Genomic DNA, 21708 nt, shown 5'->3' with positions numbered 1-21708 from the left:
CTCGCCGCAACTGGAGAAAGCCCTCGCACAGAGAAGAGAAAAAAAAAAAATGGAAGATAAATACTCAGATACCTTCCTTCTTACATGTCACATTTTATGGATGTGATTCTACCAAAAACTAGCTGAGCTTATAATTAATAGCTAATTTATTTTCAAAATCACTCTAACATTTATAGAGTGCTTGTTACATCCTTAGCAATCAGGTGCTTTAAAATCATTACTGCATTTCATCCTCAAAACAACCTTATGAGGTTGACAGTATTATTATCTCCACTTTACAGATGAAGAAACAGGCTTGTAAGGTGCAGACAATCAACCAAAATCACACACCTGAGACACAGAGAGACACTGAGACTCAATCCCTGAGCCTTCTGACTCCTGGGCCTTGGAGTCGATGTCATCAGCCTGAATCGATGTTGCCAAATGTGATTACATCTTATCTATTTTGTTACAGAAAAGTTTTCAGCTCTATGAAGTTTAATGTTTACTTCAATTAGATACAGTATAATGCATTTATATTATTAACATATGTAATTATGTTAATTAGACCTAGTATAATACATCTATGTTGTTATTAACATATGTAATACAAGAAATGTTGCTTTTTTTCTGTTTTTTCCCTCAGGATTTGGGGGAAGTGGGAGGTAAGGAGATCTGTAAGGAGAAACCTTTATTATATTTATATGTACCTACGTACATATGTATGGATGTAGAGAAAAGGGCTATAATAGCAACAATAGCTACCATTTACTAAAAACCTGGCATATTTGCATTTTATAGGCACTGCCTGTAGCCTTTACAGTAATCCCACACCTCCCCCATTTAATAAGAGAGGAAACAGACAAATACCTGGAGTTACCACCCAAGACTGTTTCTCTCCAAAGGCCAAGGCTTTTCTACTACACGTGCAGTCTCTGTATCTACAGGCCAAAATAATTCCAGAATACCAATATTATCTGTGACTGTCTTATGCCCATCCACTGACACAGGGATTCCAGAAGGAGATAAGCAGAGGATCTCATTACTCATTAAGTGGTTCCCAGGTGTCGTAAAGACCTTGCTGACCCCTTGCTAATCAGAGTCATAGACAACATTTCAGAGCAGCAGCAAAACCTCTTGGAAACCCTCTGACCCAACGCCCTCATTTTGCTGCAGAAACGTCAGAGGCCCAGGCAGGAAACAGGACGTGTCCAAAGTGACAGCAGGCAACTGACGAAGCCGGGGCCAGGACTCCGCTCTCTGCTCCTTCTCCGCCCTGGGCCTCCCTTCCTGCCAAGGAGGGAATGGGCACGAGGGGCCCCAACTCTATGTCCCGACCACGCAGCCGACCAGGAGAGCAGTCCGTGTTTATAAACCTCACATCGCGTACAGAAGGATCGCTGTGCAGCCCAATCCCGCAGGGGCCCCTTCCCACCAGAGTCTGTGCCGCACGGACACCCGAGGGTGGGTGAAGCCCCAGAGCACGGCCCGAGTTACTGGTCCCATCACCCCACGGGGCTGGGGCAAAGCCTCAGCCCCCGGGGAAAACGCTGAATGGCAGCCACTATCTCAACACCTGCTTTTCTCCAGAGATGCTCAAATGCTGGGGAGAAACACAGGGCTGAGCTTCACCAGAAAGGCGAGGTCGTGAAAGAAACACCCACACACTGGCCTGCGTCTCTGGAGTATGATCTGGGAATCAGGAGCTGGACGTGATTAAGGTAAAGAGGAAATGTCTGAGATCTGCTTATTCCACATTCAACCTTACCTTCATCCACCACCCGCTTTTTAAAAAGTTCCTTCTTTTAAATTTCTTCATTTGAGAGGCAGCATGACACCGTGGAAAAGCATGGAGTCTAGAGTCATGCAGGAACAGACTGAACGTGAGGTGCAGATGTTGAGGAAAGCTGTTTCATCTCTCCAAGCCTCAGTTTTACCAACTATAAAATGAGGATGGTAACATCGAGGACACTCACAAAAAATTAATAACACATATACTTTTTATGTGCACGCGTGAGCGTGTGTGAGAGATAGAAAAATGATTTGCACATGGACTGAATAAATGGCAGCTACTGTTCTCACTGTTATACATTTGCTTTCCCCCTTCTTTTCTTCCACAATATATATACCACTTAATAAAAATCTAGCTCATTACTGCTAACTTGATGTCATTTCTGCAAATGCACAATCTCCCATTAACAATAACCTGGGAGAAAGAAATAGAAGCCCATTAAACGAGCAAGCGATTCTGTTTTGTCCACATCAACTGATGCAATCTATGATGTTCAAGCCATTGTTCAAGCAGAATTACTCTTTCCTCACAAAGCGGGCAGGTTTGGAGGCCTCAACACCACGCCCTTGAAAGCCTGTCCCAGCCTTTTCCTCACAGCATAAAAGGACAGTCGGACGTCCAGAATGCACTGAACAGACCCCGGGGAAGCCCTTTAATGCTATTATTCACTGATTTTTATAATCCAAGAGAGTAACATAGTATTTATCAGTATTTACATTTGTCTTTCTTTTTGCCAAATTACATTATCCTATCAGATAAGTTCAGTTTTCATCATTCATTCACTAAGTTCATTTAAATGCCAACAGAGTTAAATGTTTCAGTTGCCATTGTCTGTGAAACTCAATGCCATTTGTGAAAACGACCTTTCCCCCAGTGAAACAATGCAATATTAAGAAGAAATTTTAAAGCGTTCCGCTTTCCTTAAATAATAAAATACAAGTCAAAAATGAAGTGGAGAGGGAAACCTACAGCTGAAAGGGAAGAAGGAGGCATCAACCAAGCGCAGGGGGCAGACCTTATGTGGAGCCTAATTCAAACCACCAGTGAATGAGATTTCTCAGTGAGATGATTAACAACATGCAAACGCTGACTAGAAGGTTGACAATATTCAGAAATTTTGGTTACTTTTCAGGTGTAATAACGTGGTGATTTTTTCCCAAAGGCTTTCCTATCTTTTAGAGAAAACTAGTGAAATGTTTACAGATGAACTAATCTGAGGTCTAGGATCTGCTTCAGAATAATTTGGGGTGGGAGTGGGGCTGGCAGTGGGCAGGGGTAGAGATGCAGCAAGACCGGCCACGAGCTGATCCTGGCTGAAGCTGAGGGATGGGTTCGTGAGTATTCATTACACTGTGCTCTCTATTTTTTACAAATTTTTGTAATTGCCCATTAAAAAGAGAAGTTAAAAGTGAATAAAACTTCACAAAGTGAAACAACTCCCTCCCCAAAAAAGACATTCTATGATTGTTGCCATCACATCAGGATTCAAACAGTGACATACATGTGTGCATATTTACCCAGAAGACGAGATTAAAGTATTAAACAATATTAAAAGATCTTTCGAAATTTGAAAGAAACTTTTAAAAAACCTTGTAGTTTAAACCAACGCTCTCATTATTTGAAATTCGAGTATATATAACTCAAAAGTCATTACTCACCTTTTTCAAAGCACATGTCTTTATTACTTTTTCATATCATTCTTTTTCATATTTCTTCCCAAATAAAATATTACTCCTCACAGCTCCTGAAAACACCCAGGGCTGCTGAGAAACATACGAGATCCTCCCGTGCACGTTGACCAGCTCGGGGGCAGTTCCCCAGCACAGCACTCAACAGTGACGACTGAAACAGATGGCAACACACAGGCGTGAACAGGCAGCGCTCAGGACGGACACACCCGCAGAACAACTGTCCCCACCCTGGGCGCCTGATAAGCGATAGAACCCTTTCCTTTAGAATAACGAAAAAATAAGATTCTAAACCCTTTCATTTAGAATCTTATTCTAAAGGAATAGGATTAAGTACAGTATTCTAAACCCTTTCGTTTAGAATAGGATTAAGGCAGCCGGGACAAAAAAAATGGAAAATAACACTATTGGTCAACGTAAACTAATGGTTGATAAGGATTATTTATAGTATAACAATCTACTCTGCCCAAGAGTTTCGCCCAAATGAAGTGCTATATTCAGCAAAGACTAATTAAGAATGTTTAACATTCTTAACTAGCAGAGCAGCCCAGCAGGACGTGTATTTCATGTATCTGATGTTTAACGCAGCTGTTCTTGCATCCAGGTATCCTTTACTTGACAAATACTTGCTCTTAAAAAGCTGTGTGTGAAGAATATATCCAAAATTATTAAAAGAACTCTGAAGTGAGTTGTGTCCAAAGAGCAAAAGTCCATCATAAAGGAAGTCATCACCCTCTTGTGTACACATCCCACGTTTAGATTTCTGTATTTTGTTGTACAGAACACAGGAGACTAAGTGCATGTGCACATGTTCTTAAAATCTCTTGCAACACACAGACGTGGCGTGTCTGTGTCCACACCATCACAGCGCTCACCACACTGGGCTGAGATAATCTGCCTGTGTATCTGTCTTGCCCCAGAACCTGGTTGCCTCTGGAGGGCAGAGGCGTCTGGGTCTTGCTCACGTCTGTATCTTTAGCTCCAGCACATGGCTGCACATTCACTACACGTGCACTGACGGGACCAAGTCAAGTCACATGAGGAAATGCTCAAAGCTTCCCAGAAGAGCCATTACAACCTCCAGACTTCCTGGAGGGACCACTGTGACAAAAAAGAAGTCCCCATTGTCTCCATCCATCCACAATAGCTGTCACATAAATCATTTCCTTCACTGAGACGTCCAAAGTCCCAACAAGCAGTTCCCAACTGTGTAACATGAAGCACCAGGAAGGAAAACACAACGTGCTTATTAGCTTATTAAAATAATGTACTTAATAGAATATTCAGTATGAGGTTTTTAATCATTTGTAAGTTTTCATTATGACCCTTGGTTTTAACTGTCTATTTCATTAATCTCCACAAGGTGGCAGCATAAGTGCATACATGCCTGGCCCTTTACTAATAAATAATTTGAAATCTCCACTAATCGCTCCATTTTCATTTGATAAAGAATGAATCTCAGGGGCTTCCCTGGTGGCGCAGTGGTTGAGAGTCTGCCTGCCAATGCAGGGGACACGGGTTCGAGCCCTGGTCTGGGAGGATCCCACATGTCGCGGAGCAATTAGGCCCATGAGCCACAACTACTGAGTCTGCGCGTCTGGAGCCTGTGCTCCGCAACAAGAGAAGCCACAATAGTGAGAGGCCCGTGCGCCGCGATGAAGAGTGGCCCCCGCTTGCCGCAACTAGAGAAAGCCCTCGCACAGAGATGAAGACCCAACACAGCCATAAATAAATAAATAAATAAATAAATAAATAAAAGAATGAATCTCAGTAATGCGTAGCACGAAAAGGGGCACTTTATATGATAAAGTCACTCTGGGTAAATTAACTCTTACAAATAACGGTCAAAGCTCTAATTTCACGAGAGCTCTAATTTAACACCAACAGCAACAAAAAATGGGGAATAAAGAAATTAATTATGGGGACTTCCTTGGTGGCGTAGTGGTTAAGAATCCGCCTGCCAATGCAGGAGACCCAACACAGCCAAATATAAATGAATAAATTAATTTAAAAAACTCTATTAAAAAAATTAATTATGACATCATGGGTCAGAGTGATAAAGCCTCATATTTATACATGTTTCATGCATTACCTGTCCTGGCTAAACAGGGGCAATAAAGTACTTCTACTGTAAGAAAAACAAAAAAACATGAAGATACATGCGACAGCACACAATCCAACGCGAGGGAGGACAAAGTACTCATCATGCCAATCACAGGTAGTATTCCTGAGAGACGTTAAGAGTGTATGCCTGTGTTAAGAAAATTGTCAGTAACTGCTAATGTTTAAAAAAAAAAAGAGTGGTTACACTTGATTAGTAAAATGCCCAAAAGATCAAAAGGCAGAGTCTGGATAATCTTCAAAATGAAAAATTTTGCTGGAAAGAACTAAACTAATTATAAAACATTCACATACTAAAAAAAATGACAATTATTTTTTATCACCAAAAAAACTAGCCCCAGATTTTATAGGTATTACAAATCTATCAATAAGAGGCTAGATTTTAATACATGAGAAACATTTTTTAAGCTTCTCCATTCCTTTCTTCCTGACACCTAGGGTTCCTATTTTACTACCTTTCACTCAGTTATGACAACAAAACAATGAGCCACATACAAACATCAGCTTCCCGTTGCAGCCCCTCACAGTCTATCAGGGCCAGACATCGAGTTCCCTCCCTGTTCAGGCTTCAGGATCGGGCACCGCTCTGCCGTGACCAGAAGGGGGCAGCACTCGACAGCCCAGGGGTACCGGGGACTGTCTCCTGATTAGCCAGGCTCAGGCGACACTGACTCAACAAGGACCATCTGAGGGATGATCATCTGATCATCAGCTGAGCCCCACTCTGTAGCAGAGACCGTTTGAAATCCCTGCCCCGTGGAGATTTGGAGGCTCTCACAGGACCATTTATTTTAAAGCTTCAAGATTGAGACCAAGTCCCACCATTTCATGAATGAGACCTGGGTCCCCGAAAACCTCTCCCACCTGCCCACCTGGCTGTATAGCGGAGCAGGTTACAGAGCTCATGTCAATCTCCTGCCTCCCAACCCAGCATGCCCTTCCTTCAGAAGCAGCTTCTCCCCAAAACCTCCAAGGACTGTGCCCCTCCCCTTCCGAGGGCTCTCTCACCCATGACCTAAGTTGACAGGTCCTAATTACTAATGACCCCAACGTGGAGCAGAATCCTTCCATAGGCAAGGCCAGGACCACAGAATAGGGTGTTCTTGTAGCATAACGCAAGTTGCACCGAAGTCTGAGAACATGTTACTAAGTTCTTGAAAGAAGAACAAAGCAGCTCATTTTAAAATGCTACATAGTTTGGTACAAAAGAAATCTGGTAATGGGTCATTCAAAGTATGTGTTAGCGTTCACAAAGAGTCGCCTTTATAATGGAACTTTAATGATGCTTTCCATGAATGTGCATTACGACGAGAAATACCACGCTGGAGGTAAACCCACGTGCACAGAGGACCACGGAACCAGGGGGCAGGGGGAGCGTTTCAGTCGTCGGTAGAGGGGCGGCACAGGGTGTGCAGTATTGACAACCTCTTGAGAGCGGACCCTGTGTGTCTTCTGTTTGCCTGAACGTCATAAATAAACCAAGTGCTGGAAAATCACCAGTTCTCCCCGTTAGCTTGCCGCACAGTGCAACCCTGCAACTGGGAATCACTGGTGCTCACTATGCCCTCCTGCTGTCGCCTCCCCGTCCCTGGCTGCCACCAAAGTAGCCAGAACCATCCAGAAGCTAAGGATGGGGAGCCTCCACCCTGCCCCAGAGTAAAGATCCGTATGAAGATCCATGGCTTCACTCCATATGTAATAAGATGACCTGAGAACATCAAGGCAAAAAATGTACACTGATCCCCCAAAGCCTCTGGTCTGTAACAACTGTTCATGTACCTGTTAGTTAACCCACTCCATACTGCAGCATTTTGTCTGTCCAATCCTATAAAGTCTAACATTACAAACGTATGTACTTGAAGTTCAAAATGTGCTGGTACTTTGAAAGCTCTCCTGAAAATGAGATAGAGAGCAACATGTCAAACGTCTTAGGCTGATTTTATACTTAATCTCCAGTAGTTGCAAACCTTATTCCTGATTTTGAGAATTTTTATAACATACTTTCAGTAAATGAGCAAGTCATACTTTACAACATGTGTAAAATCTGAAAATTCTCCAATAAATCTATGTCTTCAGTTGTCTGTTAGCAGTCAAGATCTTAGAATGAAGAATTGTTACCTCATCCCAAAAAGCAGTGAAATCTTGCACGTCCACTATGGTTTTACCATCTGATGGCAGCTGAGGGTTGCACTGTGATATCTCATCAAGTAACAGAAAATTCTACAGAAAAGGAAAAACTGATTGTTTAAACTGCAGGAATAAAACACAAACAAAAATAATCGCTTTCCTGGAATCTGCAATAAAAAACTTTATACAGCTTATATATCATTTTGCCAACTATATTTAAAATGTTGGTTCACATCAGAACATACTAAATAATATATAGAATAATATATACTATTACTATAGCATACAGTATATACAATCATATAGTACACATAGTACACATGTATAGCTTATTATATATATTATATATGTATGTGTGTTTGTATGTGTGTGTGTATATATATATAATTAAATAAAAGAGTTCCAGGCCATGAGAAAAGTTGTAACTTTCTCAACAAGTATACTGGTTTACTAGTTCCTCCTTAAGGAGAAAATATGGCTCCAAACTCCAACACATTTAAAACCTGGACATTTTTATTGTTTTACTTTTGTGTTACTAACAACAAACAGGGGAGTCGGAGTTGGTAGGAAATGATTCCATAAATATTTCCTGAATCCCACCATGTACCAAGCACCATGCGACATACCAGGAACACAGAGAGGAAGGCCATTCCCAGGCCTTCAGGAATCAGGCGGCACAGGACAGGCTGGGAACACAAGACAAATGGCAGAGACTCTGAACGAAAACCCTGGCTCTGCCTGTTTTGAGTCGTGACCTTTTCCTGGGCACTTAAGTATACTCTGGTCTTCTCCTCATGTGTGTTAAATCAATATCACTGCTTGTCATTAACTATCACTGAAGTCATTGCTCTAAAAATGAAATGCTCTTATTAAGTTTCTATCTCTTAAGAAATAGTTTACAAGCATCTATTCACAATCACTTGTCTCTTCTCCTTAGTCAACGCCCTCTCTCCTCGACAGCAGGAATGGCCGCATCTCCCACTTATTATTTTCACACCCCTTAGCAGCTATTCAATGCAATTCAGCTGAATAAAACCAAGTCCTGCGAACCACTACTGAACTAACAGAATCATATATAGGAAAACTCCCTCTTGCCCTGCAAATGCTGGACATAATTCAACAAGAAAAGCTACAGTGGTAGAGAAATACCACCCTCACTGCCCACTCCCCCCCCACCAAGAACTGTGAACGTGTGGCAGACAGAGACTGCTGGCTGTTCTCAGAATCTGCTCTCGTTCCTCTGAGGTACCAAACCCCGGATTTTAGCTGGCACCTGGCAGCCTGGAAGGAGGCCCTCTCTCTCCAGCCCCCCGAGCAGACAGGTGTAGCCACGTGACTACACCCAGGCCGGTGGAAAGTGACAACGTCCGGGACCTTCATCCACCCCACGGCCTGGGCCTTGGAGGTCACCAGCTGGGTCAGGGCCACATGCAGAGGAGCAACAAGAGAGAAAGAGTCTGTGTCCCTAACACCCTGGAGGATCATACTAGCCACGGAACTTGTTATGGGGTGAACGGTATCCCCACAAAAAAGCTATGTTGAAGTCCTAACCACAGTTACCTCAAAACGTGACTTTATTTGGAAACTGGGTTGTTGCAGATGTCATCAATTAAGGTGGGATCACACTGGAGTAGGGTGGGCCTGATACTGAGCAGGACCCTGTAGGACCCCTGGGCTCAAAAGCCTTTCTGAGTCACCCATTTCTTTGATTACAGGAAATAGGCTTCATTCAGCCTTCATGACCTTCCCTGAGTTCCAACAGGCAGGTTCAAGCTGTTGTTAATTAGGGAAAGGAGGGGATGGGAGACAAGGAGAAACAGTCAAGAGAAACAATAGTGCAGCCTTGCGGGCAGGGTCGTGGTTCCCCGTCCAGGGATACACAGAAAGATATCTTTGAGCTGTTTTGCAGATACTGAAACCCACACGAGGTGGGAGAAGTTAATGGTTAAGCACATAGACCCCAGACCAGGTGGAACCAGAAGGTCAATGATGTTGGCTCCCACTTACCTCCCCACCAACCAATCAGAAGAATGTCCACCAGCTGATCACGCCCTCTTTGAACCATTAATATAAAACTTCTCACTACCCCCTCCAGGTTGAGACACACAGTTTTGAGGGCATTAGCCCACTGTGGCCCCCTTTGCCTGGCAAAGCAATAAAGCTATTCTTTTCTACTTCACCCAAAACTCTGTCTCCGAGATTTAATTCGGTGTCGGGATACAGAGGCCAGAGTCGGCTTCAGGCCCTGAATCCAATATCACTGGTGGCCTTATGAGAGATGCAGAGACAGACACACAGACAGAAAACAACCACACGATGATGGAGACAGAGGTTGGAGTGATGGCAGTTACAAGCCAAGGAACGCCAAGGTTTGCCTGCAACCACCAGAAGCTAATAGAGGCAAGGAAGGATTCCCCCATCGACTAAAAAAATATATTCACAACCTAAAAGTTGACAGTGATGTTTTATTCTGCAGTATTCTTAGGACTTCAAGCCCAGGAGGCAGCATCTCAAGTAACTACGAGAAAACTGCTCCAAGGAGGCGAGGCAGAAGCTAGGATATATAGGAGTTTTGCAACAAAGGGCAAATAGTAGGAACAAAAGATTACTGTTAATTAAAGAAAACCAGATATCCCAAGTTAAGGAATTTAGTGCTTTTCTATGTATGGGAAGACGCAAGAGTCTGGGCTCACCGAAATCATTCCCTTGATATGCACCTCAGCTATCTGGGGCCAGTGTCCTGTGTTTTCTCATCCTGAGTTTCCTCAGGGCTCCCCATGGGGAGTGGCTGCAGTCTGATGGCTGCTAGACGGCAGGTATTCTTTCCCTTCCTGAGTTTCCTCAGGGCTCACCAGCTCATTTTGGAGCGCTGTAATCGCTGATGAGTGTGACATCCTCGTTTACTGATATGGCAGGCAATATTCCATTTCTCACCCCTTGCAGGATTCAGAGAGATCTTGAACCTCCTGACATCTTGATTTCAGACTTCTAGCTTCCAGAACTGTGAAACAATAAATTTCTGTGGTTTTAACCACCTGGTTTGTGATGCTTTGTAACGGCAGCCTCAGGAAACTTACAGAGCCTTACAAGGATTCTTGAATGAGAGCAAAACAAACTATCTGTGAAAACAGCTTTAACATGGGTAATTCTAGGACCCACAGGCAAACTGAGTCCTAAGCAACACAGGGGGCAACTGAAACAAGCATGTGAGGATGTTTGAGAAATAAAAACGACACACGAATAGTAACCTACTACCCTCAACATCATAAACACCCTTCAAGTCCTTGACGTCCCCATCTATCATGCCACAAAGCTACAAATGTGATTGCAACCTTCTACTTCCAAAGAACAAGTAAAAACTGAACTTGAAAAGGAAGACGGGATCCTTGCATTTCTCTCAAAGACCAGCTGGCGGGAGATGCGATCCACTCTTTCCCTCCTCTCAGGCTCCCTGAGAACCTGAACACCGGGCGCGGCTGCTCCTACCCGCCGCGAGCCCGTGTCCAGCAGGAGGCAGGATGGACGGTGGTCCGAGGACTCCTCTGCAGGCTTTCAGCCACTGCAGCCCGAGTTCTCGCTCCACAGCACCCCTCCCATCGTCAGCCGGGTACCAGCTCTCGCCTGTGCTGCCGCAGTTCATCCCTCTCCCAATTCTCCTTTCCTCTTGAAGCAACATAATTTCACAATCTCACTTACTACTGCTGTAGCAGAAACTAGTTGAGACACCCCCATTATGTGAGCCCTTATTCTTTCCACCCATTCAACAGGTCTACAGGTTTTTTTCCCCCTCTCTTTCTTGCTTCATTGCACTCTGAAAATGACTGCCCTCTAGCTAAAGTTGTACTATGCACCTGATATTTACTTCTCCAAGACAACACTCCCTAACCTTCCTTTCCTTTGTGAGCATTCTTCATTCCAGAAAGAAGGTCACAGAAAGATAACCTCGAGGACCACCAGAACCTGTTCCAGAACCACCTGATGCCAGCCCTAATGATCTCAGTGTCTCCAGGAGGAAAGAAGAATCCAAGACTACAGCAGCCCCGATCCTTTTCTACAGCCCTATTTTCCACTCTGAAACTCTAAGACCCCTTCCTGTTTCCCAGGAAGGGGGGCACAGTCTTGAGAGTGTTAGCCTGCTGTGGCCCATTCTGCCTGGCAAAGTAATAAAGCTACTGCTTTCTACTCCTCCAAAGCTGTGTCTCCGCGTTTCTATTCGGCACTGGTGAACAGAGGGGCCTGGTTTTGCGGCAATACTATTTTTTATTTTATTTTATTTTATTTATTTATTTATTTATGACTGTGTTGGGTCTTCGTTTCTGTGCGAGGGCTTTCTCTAGTTGTGGTGAGTGGGGGCCACTCTTCATCGCGGTGCGCGGGCCTCTCACTGTCGCGGCCTCTCTTGTTGCGGAGCACAGGCTCCAGACGCGCAGGCTCAGTAGTTGTGGCTCACGGGCCTAGTTGCTCCGCGGCATGTGGGATCTTCCCAGACCAGGGCTCGAACCTGTGTCCCCTGCATTGGCAGGCAGATTCTCAACCACTGCGCCACCAGGGAAGCCCACGGCAATACTATTAATCGTTTGAAGTACTGATACAACTTTTTTTTTTTTTGCTGGTTCCTTCCTCAGCCCTCCCCAATACCACCGACCCTCCCCCAACACCACTCCCTCCTGACCTCTTTACAGCACCTCTGAGAGTGTCCACCACACTTAACACCCTCCAGTGACCCACAGCACCTAAGTCCATACTCCCACGTGGCCTCTGCCTGGGCGCCCTGAGTACTAATCCCACCCATCCTTCCAGGCCCATCTCAAATGCTAATCCTCCTGGGAACCAGCTCAGATGTTCCAGGCTGGCACTGCGCTCCCCAGCTCTGAATCCCCACAGGGATATAAAGTCACCAAGATGGCAGACACGACATCATTCACGCACTTACACAGACCCAACTCCAACTAAGACTGAGCCTTGCACAGAGTCGGTCCATCGTGGGCATCAGCTAAAGGAAGGAACAGACTGTAGGGCTGGTTCAAATCCGTCCAACCACTATCTGCAAGGCAACAGCCTTACATAGTCTGAGCTAACAGAGCAACAAGCAGAAGGTTATACGTATGTTATACATCTTGTCTAGACAGAAGCAAATTCCAATTTCAGCTTAAGCATGTTACCAAGACAAAAACTCAATATTCAGTGTGTGCATGGTAGAACAGAAATTCCCCACTTTCAAAAAAAAAAAAAAAGTAAGTAAAGAAAAGTATTCCCTAAATGAGGAATTACATCTATTGAGCACCTGTCCACAAATAATAGGTCTGAGTAGGTAAAGAAGTCACAGTCTTCCAGGGCTTAAATGAGACTCCAACACATGACCAGCTTGTAAACGTGCCAGAAGTGCTGGCCAGATTTTTCTCCAGGACTCAGGCTGATGAAAACGCTGAAAGTAAATTGTCATTAGAGCCATGAAGTGCAGACCCAGAGCAGGTCTTGCAGGAAAGTATCAATGTCAGAACTGCAGCCAAAAAGGTTGACATCCGAGTAGCTGGTAGGGGAAAACCTAAGCAGCTTTGTGAACAATATAACCTCAGAGATACCTTTTACAGATGTAAAAGTCACTGAGGATTTTCAGTGCTCTGAAGTTAAGACAAGATATCTGGAGTTGTGCTGTTGAAGTTGTTCAAGGCCAAGAATTTCAGTCCCGGGGCTTTCCTGGTGGCGCAGTGGTTGAGAATCTGCCTGCCAATGCAGGGGACACGGGTTCGAGCCCTGGTCTGGGAAGATCCCACATGCCGCGGAGCAACTAGGCCCGTGAGCCACAACTACTGAGCCTGTGTGTCTGGAGCCTGTGCTCCGCAACAAGAGAAGCCACGATAGTGAGAGGCCCGCCCACCGCGATGAAGAGTGGACCCCACTCGCCACAACTAGAGAAAGCTCTCGCACAGAAACGAAGACCCAACACAGCCAAAAATAATAAATAAATAAATTTAAAAATTAAAAAAAAAAAAAAAAGAACTTCAGTCCCCCTTCCTAAGAGAAAAATAGAGGGACTTCTTGGCCCTCTAAGGTCATAATAAATCATTCATTTTCTGTACATGAAGAAAAGGACATTGAAAAGCACGTGTAAACAAGAAGACACAACACTATGAACATGTAGGTTTGCCTCGAGGGTATGGACCATCGTACCACCTCCAAGGTGACCTGACTGGAAATCCTGGAAGACGGCCCATCCAATCTGCTGAGTCCCAGGCTGCAGAAGGCAGTGGGGCGGCAGGGCTTTAACACAACATCGTGTTCTAAGCTCTACGTGCCCGCCACGATTCCAGCCCGCCTATGGTCAAACAACGCCCTGTTCTGACTACCTGGTCAATCCACTTGGCCGGCCTTTTCGTCCACTCCTGCTGAACTCTTCACCTTCTAAGTGGGCATGAACACATCTAAGTGAAAGGCAGGGAAAGGAAGAAAAGTGAACATCCAATCAGCTAATTGTATTCATTGCCTAGGACCTGTCATCTAACAGGAAAGGAGGCTGAATCAGGCCAAGGGCCTGCCAGCGGTGTGAGTCTTACAGCAAACACCAGGCATTTCAAAAGCCTTTCAGAATTCAAAACTAAATTCACGCTCCTCTCCTCCCCTATTCCATATATCAATGATTCCAGGTGATTCTGCAGCCCAAAATCCCCAAACAGCCCACAATCCACCTCTCCCCTCCCCTCATACCCAACTCAAGACCTGACCTGAGTGGCTCTCAAATCTGGCCAAGTCTCTCTATTTCACACTAAACCAAACCACACCACGTGGTCCTTGGATTGCATTAGCCTCTTGACACGTCTCCCTGCCTCCGCTCTGGATCCCAATCCCCAGCTCCCTGACCCCTTCCTTAGGCTGCAGCCAGGGTGAGCTCTGAGATAAAAACTTTCATGTTACCTGTAGGGTCCTGTATAGTCCCCTGCTCAGGCCTCCAGAGCCTCTCCTCTGCAGCCTCAGACATTTGTGCTTCCTCAGATGCATGGGTCCCCTTCTTGTGCACTAAAAGCCTGTGTCCCATCACCCTCCCCAGGGAAATGCGGAGCAATCAGCCTCCCCCCTCCTCCCCCCTCCCCCACGTAATTCTCCAGGTAACTTCCTCAGCCTTCCCAGGAAGCACGACCTCCAAAATTACACCAGCGTCTCTGCCAAAGCACCTCATGGCCCCTTGGACTTTTCCTTCCAAGGACTGATGACACACAAACGCGCATCCACAGTGAGTTTCACTACTTGATTCTTTATTAACCCCCCACTTGATGAAACAAATTCTAAGCAGGAAGGACTTCCCTGCATTTGCCATCTGCCATTGTACATATGTATCTAGCACCTTGCCAGGCATCAGGTAGATACTCAATGATTTTGTGGAATAAGTGATTGAATGGATGAATAAATTCCAAATTTGTTCCCAATAAAGTCTAGCATAAACCAAGACAAGTTTTTCTTCTCAGCTGATTTTAGTCATAACAAGATCTGGTCGTCTTTCATATTTGCTAAAATACATTTTGGCTTTGTGTGTTTCTTTCTACAACTAGGGCAACGTTTCCCAAATGTGGCCTATTTTCAGGTATATAGGAGCATTTACTAAAGACATAGATACCTTGAGCCCCAGAGAAGACCTAGTGAATCAGAAACTCCAAGGTGTGACCATTTAGTTTTAAAAAGCACTCCAGGTGATTCTGACGAACTAGAGAAATAAATTTTTTAAAGGGTTATAGAAACCATATACAGAATCTAAGACCTAAAAGAAAATAATATTTCAACGATTACTTCAACCCACCAAGCAGGAGTTTGTCACGCTAACACCAACCCTTCTCACCACTCTCATTCTTGGCCACTTGTCCCACCTTTACTGAAAGCAACTACTGCCAAAAGAAGTTTAAATTCCTAGACCACCTTCCTGCTGGAAAATTTATGTACATGAGGGAAAATTTAAGTTTCTTGCCCAAATCAAAGATGCTTCATTCATCAGGACACAAAGCAGCCTGACAAAGTCAGCCCCAGAAAATCCCAAGTTCTCAGCAGGTCATAATTTTAATGTTACTGCACACACCTACATGAGAAGGAATTTCAAGACTCAGACAATTCAGAGGCATTTTTGAGGAAAAGAAATAAAATCCACCCAAATATTTGAGCATAATTCCCTGAAAACTTTCTGTAGGACTCCTTTCATGCTACACTCTTTGGTGCATCACATAATCCGTCAAAGAATCAGTTACCAGTTTTTCCACTAAAACCATGCTTAATGGTTAGGCATTTGCAGGAACCCAGACATCATGGAGCTCGATGGTTCCTCCAGTTGCACATTTTCTGAGCACCTGCTATTTGTGAGGAGTATAAAGATGAACGAGGCACTGTATCTGCCCTTTAGATAAGTCTGGAGTTCAGGGAGGGAAAGAGATCCACAAACACATGGCTCAGTGAGGACGAAGTCACATCCAGGAGCTCAAAGGAAGAGATGGGGATTCAAGAGGGTGTGATGTTTAATTTTATGTCAACCTGGCTAAACCCAGTCCCCAGACACTTGCTCAAACACGTATTACAGTGAAAGTATTTTTCAGATGAGAGCAACGTTGAAATCAGTAGACTCTGAGTAAAGCAGATTATCCTCTGTAATGTGGGTGGGCCTCATGCAATTAGACAAAGGCCTTCAGAAAATAAAGACTGACCAACTCCAAAGAGGAGGGAATCCTCTCTCCTGACCACCTTCAGACTTGAAATGCATTTTAGCATAAAGCTTCATTGTTTTAATCTTCTTTTATCTCACGATGATCAGGAAGACAGTCAGACTAACGTTGTTAACCAAGTAAGACTGAGGTGTTTCTAAATCCCTGCCAGGCCCAAGAGCCCAGCCCAGGAGCCAGGCCAGGAGAGTCTACATGAACACCAGGCTGTGCAGGGCACAGTTCCTCTCTCTAGAGAGCAGGTCCACCAAGTCTGAGACAGGCCTGCAGCTTGCACCGGGACACACCTCTCCTCGAGCTACAAAATACAAAGAAACCATAGGGGACTAAAAATAACTGTGTGCATGCACAGTTGGGGCAAATTCTGGACCAAAAGATTAAAGAAAGACAAAAAACCCAACTGCCATTCCTGAAGAGCTGGGAGCGAAAGAACTGGGTGTCGGGAGTAAAAGCAGGGCACCGCGCATGCCCCCCTGCACTCAACACCACAAAGGGGTGGGCAGACCACCTCAGCCACCCGTCCAGTCTGACCCCTGGACACACCCCACCCTCATCCAGTATAAGGAATGAGCCCCCCTCGGCGGGCGAGCGAGGGAACCTGTCACTTGTTCTCGCTCCCTCCTGCAGCCAGTTCAGGGGCCCCAGTAAAGCCTGGCCTGAATTTCTTGTCTGGCCTCAAGTCAATTTCTACTGACTGGGGAAGGCCAAGAACCCTGGTCGGTATCAAGTCCAGTAGGGCTGGTTTGAGTTACACAGATGAACACACAGAACAAGGGGAAGATTCAGATCTATTCCCCCTCTGGATAAGATCCACCTCCCCTGTGTTGAGACCCTGCCAAGGCCCGATGTTCCAGGAATGCCTAACTCCAATCTGCTCCCTCCCTCTGCATTTCTCTGGCATCTAGAACAGGTTGAGTCACCCTGGACCTCCGTGGGGTCCCAGCTGTTTCCTGCACCTGTTGTTTCAGGCAATCCAGTGTTTATTTGATGCCCATGACGTGTCCAACATGGGCCAGGCACTATGCTAAAGAACTACCAGGTACAGTGTGCTGTGAAAGGCCTTAGAATACTCCTGGGGAGTGAGGATCACCCCCCTTGACATGATGCTGGGCGGTGCGGGACTGGCCGTGCGCATAAATGGAAGCCCTAGGTCAGTACGAACGAAAGTGCTGGGAGAGGGGCATGGGGCTGCCGGAGGGCTCAGCGTCATTTGCTTACATCAAGGACAGACGAGAAGGCAACCCAGGGGGCCCAGCAGAGTGAGCCAAGACCCAAAAGTGGGGATGAATGAGGCAGGTCACAGGGACAAGCCCCCTTCCCCACTCCCCCGTAAGAGTGGAGGGTCATGTGCTGGGAAACAAATAGAGCGGCCAGTGGAGCCCAGAGTTTAACATTTCGATTCTGCAGGAAACAGGGAAACTTTGAAGGTCTTCAGAGTAAGAGGAGATGATGAAAACTAGATTTAATGAGACATTCCACATGACCAAAGGTACTAAGAAGGCAATAATGTAACAATGGTTAAGAAACCCGGCTTTGGGCATAATCCTAGTTCTGTCATTTACAAGCTATGTGAGGATGGGTGAGCTATTTCACCTGTTACAAGAGCCTGTTTCAGATAAGTCATGAATATTCCTCCCTCTCTTGACTCAATTCCCTCCCTTTTACCTCGACCCTCCTATAAAGATACAGTGCCTCAGCCCAAACTGGGTTGAGAAGTTGATTTGCGAACTAAGTTCCTGCTACTCCATTCTTTGGCCATTGAATAAAGCTTGTGCTATTCCAGACTCACCATCGGTTTAATTATTGGCTGTGGGAATCCGAATGGAAAAACAACCGTCCCAGCCAAGATAAGCATTCTTAGCCTGGGCTAGGACCCCGGCATGAGTCCAGGCGACCAATTCGGTGACAAGTACAGCAGTTACCTACACAAGGAACATAGATTCCAGAACGAGACTGCCTGATTTGGGATCCTACTCCACCACTCACTAGCTGTGTGATGGTAGGCAACTTACTCAACTTCTCTGCTTCAGTGCCTTCAGGTGTAAAATAAGAGGTAATAGCTCCTTTCCTTCCAGCAGGAAAACTGGAAATGAGTGCCTACCAAAATCGATGAGAAGTCTTAACCTTCCCATTTCCATCCACATACATTTTGAAAATGCACAAACAGAAGGTGTTTGGAGAGTTCCATGCCCTGCCTGAAGTTAAGGAGACGTGTCTACTTTGTTATTATTTACATTAACTACACCCATACACCTTCTTCTAGGCCCCTCTTGCCTTAAGGGCCATCAAATAGCCAAGAGATGTGGCTACACACACTGAATACACCACAATCAAAATAAGCATAGGAGCTCCCATCCCATAGAAAAAGAAAATATCAGAATTTGTGGGAAAGATGAATGGGTTAGGGTCCAGAAACAAAAGATCTAATAATCACCCAAGTGTGATTAAAGCCCCAAGGTTCGGACTTCCCTGGTGGCGCAGTGGTTAAGAATCCACCTGCCAATGCAGGGGACACGGGCTCGAGGCCTGGTCTGGGAAGATCCCACATGCCGCGGAGCAACTAAGCCCGTGCACCACAACTACTGAGCCTGCGCTCTAGAGCCCACATGCTGCAACTACTGAGCCCGAGTGCTGCAACTACTGAAGCCCACGTGCCTAGAGCCTGTGCTCTGCAACAACAGAAGCCAGAACAAAGAGTAGCCCCCGCTCGCTGCAACTAGAGAGAAAAGCCCGTGCACAGCAATGAAGACCTAACGCAGTCAAAAAAAAAAAAGAAAATCCGCCTTCCAATGCAGGGGACGCGGGTTCGATCCCTGGTCGCGGAACTAAGGTCCCACGTGCCACGGGACAACTAAGCCTGTGCGTTGCAACTACTGAGCCCACGCGCTCTGGAGCCCACACACCACACCTAGAGAGAAGCCCACGCGTTGCAACGAAAGATCCCGTGTGCCGCAACTAAGACCCAATGCAGCCAAATAAATAACCAAAAAAAAAAAAAAAAAAAAGCCCCAAGTTTCAGGCCCATCTTGTTAGTAGTCCCAGCTACTAGATGGAAAACTTTAGTTAAGAGCTTCACCTCTCTGAGCCGTTTTTTATCTGTGTGTTTCCCCCCAGTTCAAGGAACCTTCAGTGGTTTCAGGACCAAATGATTCCTAGGCAGACAACCTGCATCAAGACCATGCACTGCTTCTCCAAAGGCTAAAGATATGGATAAGACCCCACAGGCTTCAGGGACCCCATCCCCAGAGTGGTCCTCAAAGGTGGAAGTGGAAATATTCGAACTAGGGAAAGGGGCTGGTCAAATACACACTCCAGTAGTGGCTGTGTGTCCCAATCAAAACGTTTTCAAGAATAAAATAAATATTAAATAAAAAATAAGTGTTTTTTAATCCTTAAATAAAAAATAAGTGTTTTTCACCAACATGAAATTTGCCATGATTAGGTACCAGGACATACAGTGAAAGACACACAGGGAGAGAGGGAGGGAGAGAGAGACATGGTCATAGACACAAGGACAGAGGGAGCCGGGTACAGTTGGAACGCGCTGTCACATAAGATACATGGGAAGAGGTGGTGATATTACTGGAAGACGGCATCGGTCCAGGGCGCTAACTAGATACAGGAGGTGGCTAATAAGCTGATTGCTTTGGGGTAAACAGGCTACAGCTTTAGTTCAAAACTGCGAATTCCTGCGCGGCACGGGGGACGCCGGCTAACGGTGGAGCGCGGGGACTCCAGTCCCTCCTCCCGCTGGGTGGTGACCCCCCTGGGCCGCCTCGGGCCTCGGCCTCCCCGCCTCCTGCTCCCGCTCCTCCTCCTGCTCTCTGGCACTGGAGGCTGGCGGGGCGACTAGCGGCAGGGGAGGAAGACCCTGTGCCCCAGCCACCAGGTCGCGGGGTCTCCCTCCCCGGGCCTGCTCCCGCCCGCCCCGCGCGCCCGGGCGCAGAGGGGAACACGCCGCCGGCGTGGGGAGGCTCCAGCGGCGGCGAAGAGCGCTCCCGCGCCCCAACGCTCTGCCCGCTAAAGGGCGCCGGCGGCGGGATGTCGCAGCTCATGCGGGGCGCTCACCAGAAGAACAGGCGGGACCAGGGGTTCGCGTCCTGCAGCGGGCTGGGCGGCACCTCCGGGTACACCGGCAGCATCTTGCCGGCGCTGGCGGGGCGTCTGGGGCCCCGGGCGCCTCCGCTCCGCAGGAACCTGGAGTGGAGCGCCAGCGGCCCCTCCGTCCGCGTCTACCCCCCGCCACGCCGCCTTCCGGGAACGCGTAGGGGCGGGGGCGGGGAGGGGAGGAGCGCCCTCTACGCGCAGCTGTCTGAGGCCTCAGAGATGAAGCCTGCGCGCAAGGTGCGGGGCTGCCGGATGAAGCGGGGCCGAGCAAACGCTGCCAGGAGCCACAGGCAGGTGTGCGGCAAGGGCGCAGGCGCAGTTGATGGAGGCGGGTAGGCGGACCGCACAGCACACCGGGTCCAGCGCGCAGGCACCCACTTACCTGGCTGCAAACTCTGCCAAAAGTGCTTGCCCTGAGCCCACGCACCCACCCAGAAGGTGCAGGGAGGAGGCTCAGGCTCTGCCCACCTTTGCTACTCAAAAATGTCCCCTGGGGGACTTCCCTGGTGGCACCAGTGATTAAGAATCCGCCTGCCAATGCAGGGGATGCGGGATCGAAGCCTGGTCTGGGAAGATCCCACATGCCGCAGAGCAACTAAGCTCCAGCGCCACAACTACTGAGCCTGCGCTCTAGAGCCCGCAAGCCACAACTACTGAGCCCACGTGCCACAACTACTGAGCCCACGTACCACAACTACTGAAGCCCGCACGCCCAGAGCCCCTCCTTCTCAACAAAAGAAGCCACGGCAATGAGAAGCCCGTGCACCACAATGAAGAGCAGCCCCGGCTCGCCGCAACTAGAGAAAGCCCGCGCGCAGCAATGAAGACCCAATGCAGCCAAAAATAAATAAACAAAAATTTAAAAAAACTGCTGTAACTAAAAAGACAGTAACAAGTGTTGGAGGGTATGTAGAGAAATTAGAACCCTCATACATTGCTGGCGGGAATGTAAGATGGTACAGCCGCAAAGTTACCATATAACCCAGCAATTCTACTCCTAGTTATCCATGCAAGATAAATGAAAACATATGGCGATGTGAAAACCTAGATACAAATGTCATAGCAGCACTATTCATAAAAGCCAAAAAGTGTGTTGGGGGCAGGGGGAACCAAGTGTACATCAGCTGATGACGGGATAAATAAAATGTGGTATTCCTTGCAATGGAATAGTATTTGGCAAGATAGATATACTGACACATTC

General features: G+C 46.6%; 1 protein-coding gene across 1 annotated transcript in view; it reads right to left on the bottom strand.

Annotated features, from left to right (window-relative positions):
* The window catches only part of LOC132352444 (ATP-binding cassette sub-family C member 4-like), a 127709-nt gene extending 117108 nt beyond the window's left edge, over nt 1-10601 (bottom strand). Inside the window, 5 exon segments of the mRNA XM_059902907.1 lie at nt 3430-3577; nt 3579-3613; nt 7699-7800; nt 8334-8393; nt 10560-10601. Of these exon segments, the coding sequence (XP_059758890.1) occupies nt 3430-3577; nt 3579-3613; nt 7699-7800; nt 8334-8393; nt 10560-10601 (387 nt within the window).
* Nucleotides 10602-21708: the final 11107 nt, after the last annotated feature.

The sequence above is a fragment of the Balaenoptera ricei genome, chromosome 18 (genome assembly GCF_028023285.1).
Source record: "Balaenoptera ricei isolate mBalRic1 chromosome 18, mBalRic1.hap2, whole genome shotgun sequence".
Taxonomy (NCBI): Eukaryota; Metazoa; Chordata; class Mammalia; order Artiodactyla; family Balaenopteridae; genus Balaenoptera; species Balaenoptera ricei.
Note: the sequence above shows the minus strand (reverse complement) of the source record. Positions and strands in the feature narration are given on the sequence as shown.